At 45.6% G+C, this 12,063-nt stretch overlaps 1 protein-coding gene across 1 annotated transcript in view; it reads left to right on the top strand.

The window, feature by feature from the left end:
• The window catches only part of cntnap5a (contactin associated protein family member 5a), a 125,758-nt gene extending 118,878 nt beyond the window's left edge, over positions 1-6,880 (top strand). Inside the window, exons 21-24 of the mRNA XM_005940848.2 lie at positions 33-120; positions 207-401; positions 1,525-1,599; positions 4,099-6,880. Coding sequence (XP_005940910.1) covers positions 33-120; positions 207-401; positions 1,525-1,599; positions 4,099-4,295 — 555 coding nt within the window. The 3' untranslated portion in view covers positions 4,296-6,880. The remainder of the gene's footprint in view (positions 1-32; positions 121-206; positions 402-1,524; positions 1,600-4,098) is intronic.
• Positions 6,881-12,063: the final 5,183 nt, after the last annotated feature.

Raw genomic sequence — 12,063 nt, 5'->3', positions numbered from 1 at the left:
CCTTGTTATCTGATTTCTTTCTATCCAACCAGATCAACCAGGACATCCACAGAAAGTACACACTGTCATCTGACGCAGAGCTGATCCTCATACGATCGCTGACGTTAGGCAAAGTCACCAGTAAGTCTCTGCAATCAGTCCTTCTCATTCAGCTTTGACCGAACGAAGCCAGAAGCATTTCTCACTCCTCGGCTGTGTCTTTGTAGGAATGGAGAATTTTGATGAGGAAGTGATACAAGGAGCTTCTAAAGGTTTCATTGGCTGCCTCTCCTCAGTCCAGTTTAATCATGTCGCACCACTGAAGGTAGCGCTGACCAATCGCGGGAGCTCATTGGTCACCGTCCGTGGCCCGCTGGTCCAATCAAATTGTGGCGCGCTAGCCGAGTCACATACTCTGCAAGGTAAAACATCCACATCCATGACACTGATGATCTGTTTATTTAGACTCACAAACACACGAGCTGATTGTTTCTCTCTGTTAATGCTGAGTCTTTGAAGCACTTTGAGGAACTCGTTGCTGTGATTTGTTTCTATATAAATAAAACTGAACTAAAGTCATCTGAGAAATTTGGATAGAATGAAACCATCAGCTGTGCAATTCTTCATAAATGGAGTAAAAGTAAAAGGACCATCTATTGTCCTCGGTCTGGAGCTCAGAATCAAAATCTGAGACGTGAATCGTAGTGGATCAGCCCAAAATCACACAGCAGTAATGACCTAAAGCACGCTGAGTCACCACCGTTGGCAACACGACAGCGTCATGGATGGAAATCTTGCAGCCCCCACACAGTCCCCTTGCTCAAGAAGCCACAGCGTGACTTTGCCATCGAACATCTAGATGGTTCAGAGAAGGCTTGGATAAAAGTGTTGTGGTCACATGAAACCAAAGCTGAGCTACTGAAGAGTTTCTGTTTCAGTTTGTGATGGTTAGGATCATATTTCCATAACAGTGTGGTTAGCATTAGCATTGGATCTTATGTACACAGGCCAGAGCTCTCTGTAGGGTTTGTTATCTTAAGACCAGTATAGCAGCACTGGTTTCCATATTTGCTTTTTTCCTGTTGTATCGACACCGAGCTGGCTTTTTGCTGGCATTGCTCTGTGCGTCTTTCACAGCGATCACTTTTAAAGAAGATGACCCTGACCCGCATGTGAAATAGTTTCTCGTTTGCCTGAAGTCCAGACACAAAGACAGCTGTTCTCACTGGACTGGATGTGTTACAGAAACGTTGGCTGACGTCACAGCGGTGCAACAAGCCAAAGAGCTACAAACCAAACAGAACATGATCACAGTAAGACGCTCGCTAACTGGATTGTGTAAATCAGGACTTCCAGGGTTGTACTGCTGTTTAAAATCATTTTCAGAAGCAGAGACGTTTAAATAGACTGTTTGTCTTTGCCTCTCATGAACCAAATGTAATCATCATGTCATGGACGCCTCGTTGTAAAGGAGGAGGAGCCAGTCAGTAAAGAGAAGTTGACATGGTACGTATGAAAATGATGATGTTTCTCTTTGCTCTGCAGATCAGGCTGTAAATGCAAATAAAGACAAAGAGCAGCGTGCCGGCAGCACCCAGAAGGATTTGGCTGTAATAGCAGGTCTGTGCTGTGCTCCTGTTTTTCCTTTGCTTAATTGAAAATGAGTCCCAGCTGTTTGTCATTTGTCATTCTCTCCATTTGGCTCCGTCTTAATGCTTTTTCCTTATCTCTCGATAACTCGGCCCAGCTCGAGCTTATTGCCACGATCGTGTCTTAAGCCTTCTTTTTATTTGAAATGAAACTTGATGCTGTGATGTGTGTTTTCTGAACAAGCAAGCATTTAAATCTATATCTACATGTCCCCAGATATTACTTATAAAGCCTATCAGAGGCCCTATAACTGTGATCATCTTTAGTGTTCATTCTCTGACAGCTCTGTCATTTGCTTGTTTGCTTCATATGCATCTGTTCTGCTGTCTGTAAGGTAAATATGAAGACACAACACCGTCGAGCTCAACATAAAGGCTGGAATAAGGACAATTTCATTTAAATGTTGTTAATTAACCTGTTTTTGTGAAATCACAACCATCAAAGAGTGAAGGAAGCTGTCTCCCGCGGTGACCGTGAGACAGCTTCTTGGCTCAGACCAGTTTCCAGGCAACCATCAGGGACTCGGAGGTGTTACTGATCCCTCAGCTTCACCACAGACACCTGACAGGGTTGCAGTCTTTTCATCAGCCTCTTGACAAGAAGACAAATCAGTACATTTCTCAATAAAAGTCACATTATTCAATCACAGTCGGAGGATTAGTCAGCTCCAATCAATAAATGATACGATAGCTTTGATTGTTACAAACATCTATTTCATTCAACTTGTTTATTTCAGTTTAGCTCTTCGAAAATTTGACATCATCTCGTTGTTGTGGCTGCAGATTAAATTGTGATGCATCCTGTTTTCTTTAATTATCTTTGTAAATCATGTCTAATCAATGATGTTTGTCACAGGAGGACGGCAGTCTCGTTTGATTCTCCTTTCAAAGGCACAAAGGGGATGCTAATACTGAAGGCTGCTTACTTTGAGTTAAAATCCATCCATTTAAAATTTCACTCACACAATGTGTGCAGGAGTGTTCAAATCTCTTCATGACAAACTCATTGTCAGACCAGGTGGACTCCGTTTCAGGGAAAGTAGATTAGATTAGCTTCTTCATCGTCGTTCGTAAAATTTGTCTGGATCATTTTTACCAAACTTGCTGAGAAATAAAGAGATAATTGCTTTGGTCAGAAGTCTCCGTCCACTCATCCGGGGGGTGAATGTCGTTGTAATTTGATGCTTTATTTTTTCCATAGGTGACATGATTATATAGGTTTGACTGTTTTTTTCGGGGGGGGGCAGCACGGTGGCACGGTGGTTAGCACTGTTGCCTCACAGCAAGAAGGTCCTGAGTTCAATTCCACCATCAGGCCGGGGTCTTTCTGTGTGGAGTTTGCATGTTCTCCCCGTGTTTGCGTGGGTTCTCTCCGGGTACTCCGGCTTCCTCCCACCGTCCAAAGACATGCAGCTTGTGGGGATAGGTTAATTGGATAATACAAATTGCCACTAGGTGTGAATGTGAGTGTGAATGGTTGTCTGTCCCAATGTGCCCTGCGACAGACTGGCGACCTGTCCAGGGTGTACCCTGCTTTTCGCCCTATGACAGCTGGGATAGGCTCCAGCGCCCCCCGCGACCCTGAAAAGGATAAGCGGAAGCGAATGGATGGATGTTTTTTTCGGGGGGGGGCTCTTATGCACACAGTCTGTATATGCAGACTACACATACAGGCTCAAATATGTACATATATGCGTTTGGACGGTAGCGTTAGCTTAGGTTAACCATGTATCAGCATCACGCTGACAGTTGGTACAGTGCCATTGCGTATGAAAATGATCATCTTCATCGTGTGGGCAGCTGTAAATCCCAGTCAGATTCAGAGTTGTTGGTGTTGGAGCTTCTCTCTCTGTCAGCCCCCTCTTGGTCCGTCGCAGTGTAAAACCCCACTGTGGACAGGGATGTTGTTCCAGCAGTCCTCGGTTGTCCTCGAATATTCTAACCAGTGTGTCTCCTCCCAGACCCGTGGGGACGCATCCAAATAAGTTGTACTTGTGTGAAGTCGTTTTAACTAATGATGCTGGAAGTCCTGAAGAAACAGCCTTTGTCCTGATGTATTCACTCAGTTACCTTTGGGATCAATCCAAAGTCAAACTAGTCCTTTTTATGCTGCCATGATAAACAGATAAACTACCAGCTGTACGATAGTCGGTCGAGATCACTAACGAGTCGTTAGCCTTCACACACTGGAAGCTTCACTTATTCACATATTAGAGTGTACGCAGACTCCTGTGTAGAGAACATCTTGTGCTCTCATTAAACGTTGATGCTGTTCAGGTATCCTTGAGAGGAACTGTTCAAAGAAATCATTCGATCAGAGACCAAGCGTGCAGTAATCCCAGCTTTAAGGTGGCCGCGCTGTGTCCACATGTGTGCAGGGCTAAACATACTGCTAACACTCCTACACTACTTAAACCTGAGGCCACCAACACCGCCATCATCTAACCTGCCTTCCCTGCGTCGTTTCCAGGTGTGGTCACTGCAGTGGTCTTCATAACCGTGTGCGCACTGGCTGTGGTGATCCGCCTGGTGTACCAGCAGCGGCGGGCCCAGAGGAGCAGCGGCAGCATCAAAGAGGAGCACAGACACAGCATGTACACAGACTACAGGACTGAGCTGCACCTCCACAACCCAGTCAGAGACAGCGTGAAGGAATACTACATCTGACTGCAGCGTGCAGCCGATGTCACAAACTTACCTCTTTCTTCTAAAGGACTCACAGGTGGACGTGCTGCCGCAGGATTTCTTACAACACTGCATATCTCCGCCCTGGAAGTTCCCCAGGGACTCTGCAAAAGTCAGCAGACTCCACTCTCAATGCTCCTGTAAAAGCAAGCGGCTGAATCTTTGCAGCTCGTAGTGTATTTGATGTTGGTGAAATTGTCAGAATCAAGCTGCCGTGGTTTCCGTCATTGCGAAATGTGTAAAGCAAAAGTCGATCGTTCCCAGGGGTGAACGCGGGGGCGTGGACGAGCGCGGCGAGCGCAGAAGCCGCCGACCGTCCTGAATGTGCACAACAATATTTCCACATTTCTGTGGGACTCACTAAATTGTATTTGTTAGTCAGGAAATGTAGGCAAGGCCTGTAAGATATGCATCCATCCGCTGCTCTCTATTTGTGTTTCCACTGGGGGTGAATGTCGCAGCAAAGGGACAACACTGCCGACACTGTGTGAGTGCCTGATTTGCATATCTGTTTGGATTTGAGTTCTTGGTGTGACCCTCACAGACGCAGGCACATGTCCCCACAAAAGAGCTTATTGTCATTCGCTGAAGAAAATGGGAATTTCATAGAATTTCATCGTCTCTAGAGCGCAGCCGTTGGCGAGGGGTGACCATCGCTAACATTTCTTTCAACAGGCTGTTTACCACGGCGCGGTTGATAGCAGCGTGCAAACTGACAGATGGAACAGGCCCATAGATTCTTTGTTGATGTGCAGCGAGGGCCTCATTTATCAACGTCTGCAGGAAGAAAATAATAATAATGACGACCATGATAATAAAAACTGATAGCGTGGCCACAGCACAGTGTTCAGCACATCATGAAGTTACCCTCAGCACTTAGACGGGGGTCCACACACCCACATATTTGAGGTTTCTGGGTGGGAGAAGTGACCACAATAACCCCTGTTTGTGTTGTCATCATTCCCAGATTCATGTCACAAAGGTGTGACCAGCGTGTGAGGCTGCCGTGCTCACAGACGACCTCACACAGACGTGTCACATATGATAGCCCAGCAATCAGTCACACTGTAAAGCCCTGTTTTATTCTCTGTTTGACTCAACGAGGACCAGCCCCTGCTGGCCAACGGGACCAGTGAACATCTCGTCACAGTCTTTTCTATAAACCTGGCCACAGCATGGCCACACCAAGTGTTATGTGGATAAATGAACATCGGTGGAATTTGAATCTGACGTCGCTACTTTCATGTGACAACAACAAAACGTACAAACGTGATATTAACGAGGAGAAAAATGTCAGCTGATAAATGAGGCCCTGACTCAGTAAGTGTCAACAGCGAGTGTTGCAGGTGTTTCTGTTCATAATGAAGGAGATGCAATATGTAAAAAAGGTGTGAATTGTGTCATAAAGTAGCAGAAATAAGAAAATAACTGAGAGAAATGTATTATTTATAGCAGTTATTTATGCCAAGACTAAAGGGTGTAATCATCAAGCAGAGGGTCCACGTGAAACACCACAGGCAGCCAGAAGCAGCAGTTACAGCCTCCAACCCTGCAGCTTGTGTTCAGTAACATACAGACAGCAGTTTGCTTCATACGACAGGTTTTGGGTTCACAGAAGTCACAGTAACGAGGTTAGAATCACAGCAGCACGTTTGCGAGGTTTCGTGGAGGAGAACGTCCGAATTTTGCTGGCAAATGTCTGGGAACTGTTTCATAGAGCATTCGCTTGTGGAGCACCAAAGCCGTAGAGCAGAAGTTTAATCTGGCTTGTATTTTAGAGCACTAACCGGCGGTGCTTAGAGCTTTTTGCATAAAAGAAGACGGCCAATATCATACCGGATGGAATGAATTTATTTTCAGATTTAGTGGGAGTGCAGTGGTTTCTGTCTCAAATGGACGTGACGAAAGCAAATTAAAGGACGGATGGAAATGGAGACTACTTTGCTTTTTTAGATCCTTGCTTCTAGTGGGCACGAAGGTGATGCCAGAGAAAACAAATTACGTTGTCTAAATTTCAAAAGCAGCCTTTTGAGCCCAGTTCTGCATTATCATACTGATCTCATTATCCTGGGCTCAGCTGCTCTCTGGCTGCATTCCTGTCTTTGTCACCATCAGTTATGCTTTGAACTTAACGGGCTAAACGTAAAGGTTAAGTCCAAAGAAAAGCTGACAGAAACACGGCCATTTATTTAGCATCTTGTCATGAACTCAAGTGTTCATTCTCCTGGGATCTGAATGTCAGAATAAAATGTTTAAAAAACAAAGCAGTGAGATTTCCCTCACGTAGAAATGTTTGGACCGGTGCACTGATGCGTACAAAGACTGGAGCTCCAGCTGAGGAAGGACAGCGGTGTGGCTGAGCCCGTGTACCCTCTCTGTGCATGTCCTCCAAATACGCCTGAAGATGATCCCCATATTTGTGAATGAATACATACCTCTGAGAGTTTCAGTTACACTGCAATGGGTAATATCATGTGCTCACTTCTTAATGATTTGTATAGCTGCGGTTTTATTAAGAATCTATTGTATAGATGTATAATTTAATAATAAAAGTCAATATATTGCTACTTTTTGTTGTAAAATGGCTTCACTTCTATACAAATACAGACCATTTACTTCTGAACCTTAAAGGTGCATCTGCATTAAGCTGATATCCCCAGAGGATCAAACAGGGCTGGGCAGCACTAACACTGTGCAGTCAGTCTTTACTGCTACAGACTCACTCATGAAGTGGCCTGGATAAATGCCTGTTAAGTGGGATGAAGCACACATCTGGACATCTGAAGTGTTTCAGTGACAGAAGCCAACGTTAACGTGCGGTTACACTGTAACCTTGGTTCTCTGAGTGAGAGTCTCGATGTGATGGAGAACAGGCTTTTTGTTTGATCATTGAGCTGTTTATGCGTCTGTACCTTTGACCTGTCTTTTTTCCTAACAAGGACAAAGTTCAGTCACAGTTTTCGTATTGATCAAGATGAGCGACGGATTACAGGCAGGATGTCCAGCATCAATCTCTGTCTGTGCCCGACCACGCGGGGTCGATTCATCTCTCAGTGTGAAGAAAGATCAGGTCTGAACAGAGGAACAGAAAAACTCTCCGATCAAAGCTGAGTTGTCACTGTAGTGTTTGTTTGTTTTATGGAAATGTCTAATGACAGTTATTGATTGTTACAGCTGGAAGAACGTTCTCATGCTGCTGTGGTTTTCTCGTATAACTCAGACGAGGACTCTGGGAGAGCTTTGATTATCTCAGCATTCTCAGCTTCAAGGAAGAGCTTTACCAGTTTTGCAGTGATGTTCAGGAAGGAACAGTAAGCTGGAGATTTTCAGAAACAGTGAGTACATACAAACTCACTAAAGTGGTAGTTGGATCAGTTCTGTCCACAGGATGTGAGAAGGATGAAAGCTTTCAGTCACTCTGTTTAGCAATGAACTGGCACCGGTGTTCAACACAGGCGTTCCTTATCTCTCAATTTTGTCTTATTAGCATTTTGAAGTTTATGAAGTGTATTTATATGTTTGGACACTGGCAACAACAGTGTAACATTTCAGTAATGTTGAAACAAATAGCTGTTGGAAGACTGATAACCAATTAGGTCAATTAGTCACAAGCTTGTGTAGAAAAGAGCAGAAAGTCTTTCCGACATGAGGATGGAGGTGCGGCCCTGCATCAGCAGCACAGATGGCTACAATCTTCAGACCTCGAGGGAGCACTACAGAGGGACTATACTGGATTTCTTATTTCAGAAAAACCATAGCAAATGACATTGTGTACTGCTTTCCAGACCTGTGGCACACTGAAAAAAATGGGTGTATTACGAACAACAAATGAGGCTGCGAACTGCAGCTGAACTCTGATGTCAGGCATCAGTGGGAAACCACTGGATGCTCAAAAGTACAGCAGTCTGTTTTCTCAGTTCTCACATACTTGGACTGATGTTGAAGAGGTGATGCAACACAGTGTGAAGCGTGGCCCTGCTCCTGCCATCAAATTAAAAATGAGCATTTATCATTCTGCACAGTTACATGTTAGAAAACAAATAGAAGTGCACGATGTATCACCGACTGCTGCGCCTGGAGAACAAGAAATAAGAAAATACACAGATACATGAATCAACAGTCTTCTTACAGTGTGCATGAGTGCCTGTGTCTTTGTCACATATGTATTTGATAATGATGGTGGGAAGCTGCAGCGATGCCGCCCAGAGGCCTGGAGGCAGACAGACATGGGACCAGGACCATCCGAAGGCCCAAAGAGGGCCGAAGGGTGGAAGGCAAAGGTGAGAGTCCCAGAGGACCAGAGACAAGGGCCAGCTGACCCTGCTAGAGGCCGCCCCCCCCCTGGTACAAGTCGTTGACAGGGCCCCAGAAGCCCAGGACTACCTGGCACCCAGCAGAGTTTGTACTTTATTAAAATGTAAGATATAAATGTCTGTAACTATATTTTAGACATACAAATAACTTTTGAAGCGGGGCAGTATTTTTGGAGAATATTCACAGAAGGCATCCTCAGAGGCATCCTCACCTCTATACTGAAAACGGGCGCTAAAAAGCAGTGAGTCCGCTCAATAACTCCTGGAGGCTGGTGTTCACTTAGTTGGCACCTGGTAAAAACGGCACACGGGATCAGGATAGGAGCTGCATTTGTTTCCTCTCGTCATTGGAATTTTATACGACTAAGTTTGCAAATGTCTGGAGTTTTATTCACAATTATACACAAACAGTAATAAAGATTTACTGCAATGGTCAGTATAATTGGAGCAGTACACAAAATACATTCCCTCTACTAACGTATACCATTAGTGTAAGTGGCAATTACAACAAAACAACTGACGAGTGAAGCAACTAAACTTATGCAAATAAATTTATGCTTATCGATTCAAAACTGCTGCTAAAAATATTTAATATAAAGTGTTTGGTATAAGTTGTTCCTGCTACTCCACGCACTCGTGTCGTGTGCACAGGCAAAAGCAACTTACAAGAGTACAAAAGTGTTCATAGCAAGAAATAGGAAAGTGTCTACATTGCTGTGCTCCCCAGTATTTTTGATAATTGCTGTGCAAAGTTTAGATCAATAAGATCTTCAGGCAGCTCAGGGAGAAGAAAACAGGAAGAAATAGATCCAAGGGATGAAACACGGGGCTGCAATTATTAATGAAACACTCTTGGAGCAATTCTCACATGAAGGATTTCTATATGTACAGTGTTCTAATAAAGAAAAGTTTAATAATAATAAAATGTGCCATCCTGGTGTTTTCACAGTTTAGTGTTCCTTTGTGCAAAAGAAACAGTGTGGTGAATACCCACACCTCTGTGACTTCCCCTGACACTGTGGGTGTGTCGACACTTGCAAGTTAGCCGCTAGCATGCTCATTAGCAGCTCACTCTTTCTCCAACGATCTATATGTGCCAAAGTTTTGTGCAAAAAATGGGAAACTATAAGAATATTGATGTTCTCAGCACATAAAGATCCCACAGCTCGCAGGGACGTAGAACCATCAGTAAATTGAGAGCTTCACTTTTACACTCAGCTCTATCTTCACCACAACAGACCAGCATCACTGCGGCCGCTGCAACAATCCGTCTGACGATCTCCCGTCACTCGTGAACAAGACCCCGAGATACTTAAACTCCTCCCCTCAGGGCAGGGTCTCGTCCCCGGCGCTCTACTCTTTTCATGGCCTTAGATTTGGAGGCGCTGATTCTCATTCCTGCTGCTTCACACTCGGCTGCGAACCATTTCAGTGCAAGAGGCCATCACCCGATGAAGCCACCACAACCACATCATCTGCGAAAATCAGAGATGAGATCCTGAGACCACCGAAGTGAAGAACTTGGCTCCGCCTAGAAATTCTGTCCATAAAGATTACGAACAGAACCGGAGACAAAGGGCAGCCCAGGCGGAGCCCATCACCCAAACGAGTCCGACTTATTGCAGGCAATGCGAACCAAGCTCTTACAACAGCTGTGTAAGGATCAAATGGCCTGTAGCAATGAGCCAGACACCCCATACTCCCAAAGCACCTCCCATAGCACACTCTGAGGGACACGGTCGAGCTCCTTCTTCAAGTCCACAAAGCACATGTAGACTGGTTGGGCAAACTCCCATGCACCCTCAAATATCATTGAGTGGGTAAAGAGCTGGTCCAGTGTTCCACAACCAGGACGAAAACTGCATTGTTCCTCCTGTATCCAAGGTTTGACTAATGGATGAACTTTCTTTTCCAACACCCTGGCATAGACTTTCCCAGCAAAGCTGAGTGTGTGTGATCCTCCTATAGTTGAAACACAACCTTCTTAAAGATGGGAACCACCACCCTGGTCTGCAAATCCAGAGGTACCGCCCATGATCTTCACGCAGCATTGTAGAGGATTGTCAACCAAGACAGCCCTATAACATTCAGAGCCTTCAGGAATTCAGGGCGAACCTCATGCCTCAGGGGCCCTGCCACCAAGGAGTTATTTAACTGCCTCAGTGACCTCACCTGCGGAGAAAGAACCCTTGTCCCCAGAGTCTGCTTCCTCCACGGAAGACATGCCAGTGGGATAAAGAAGATCCTCGAAGTATTCCAGCCGCCCGACAATGTTCTCAGTTGAAGTCAGCAGCGCTCCACCCTCACTATACACAGTGCAGGTAGAGCACCACTTTCCCCTCCTGAGTCGCCTGGCCATTTGCCATAATCTCTTTGAGGCCATCCGCATGTCTTTTTCCAAGGCATCTCCGAACTCCTCCCACACCCAAATTTTTGCTTCAGCTACTGCCCAAGCCATGTTCCGCTTGGCCTGTTGGTACCTATCAGCTGCCTCCGAAGTCCCACGGGCTAACCAAGCCCAGTAGGACGTCCTAGTGCCATATATACTTATAGACACCCTTAAGTTCAGACATGGTGTTCATTATTGACAAACAACAACAAAATGCTGCTCGGGTTCAGATCTCACTGTTGTTGCCCACATGAACGTTGAAGTCTCCCAGTAGTACAACAAAGTCCACAGGTGGAGCATCCTTGAGCACGCTGCCCAGGGACTTCAAGAAGGCTGGGTGCTCTGAACCGTCGTCCAGCACATAAGCACAGACGACAGTCAGGACCCATTCTCCGACCCGAAGGTGCAGGAAACAAACCCTCTCGTCCACCAAGAGAAACACCATAGTACAGGCAGCAAGCCGAAGGGGATACTAGGATACTCACCCAGCATCTCTCATGACTGAGACAGAGTCCAGCCCTTCTCCAGGAGACTAGTTCCAAGCCGTGCGTTGAGGTGAGCCTGACTATACCTAGCCAGTACCGCTCAACCTTACGCACTAACTCAGGCTCCTTCCCCACCAGTGACATTCTCCTAATTGCTAGTCTTGGTAGCCAGGGATCGGTCCGCCAGGGCCTTCACTTATTGAACCTGACCTTCCTGTGGGTGGTGGGCCTACAGGAGGATGGGCCCGTGTCCCTCTCAGGCTGTGGCCAGTCGGGCCCCATGTACTAATGCATGACCCAGTTTGCCAGTTTGCCATTGGAGACCCTAATAGGAGGCAAAGCCTCCCGACAACATAGCCTCTAGAATCCCTGGGACACGCACACCCCTCCACCACGATAAGGTAGCGAATCATTCTAAGAGTCGTACTGCACTCCCCAACCAAAGATTTTGGCTTATCGCAGGTTTAACAGTTTGAACATTTTCTGGTGATAAGGTTAGATTTACAGTCTTAAAGGACTGATTAGCAGTGTTGGGTAAGTTACTTTAAAATAGTAACTTAGTT

This window comes from Haplochromis burtoni, unplaced genomic scaffold (genome assembly GCF_018398535.1).
Source record: "Haplochromis burtoni strain Fernald_Lab_line unplaced genomic scaffold, NCSU_Asbu1 Contig_283, whole genome shotgun sequence".
In the NCBI taxonomy this organism is placed as follows: domain Eukaryota; kingdom Metazoa; phylum Chordata; class Actinopteri; order Cichliformes; family Cichlidae; genus Haplochromis; species Haplochromis burtoni.
The sequence above is the reverse complement of the archived record's forward strand: the minus strand, read 5'-3'. Positions and strand labels throughout refer to the sequence as shown.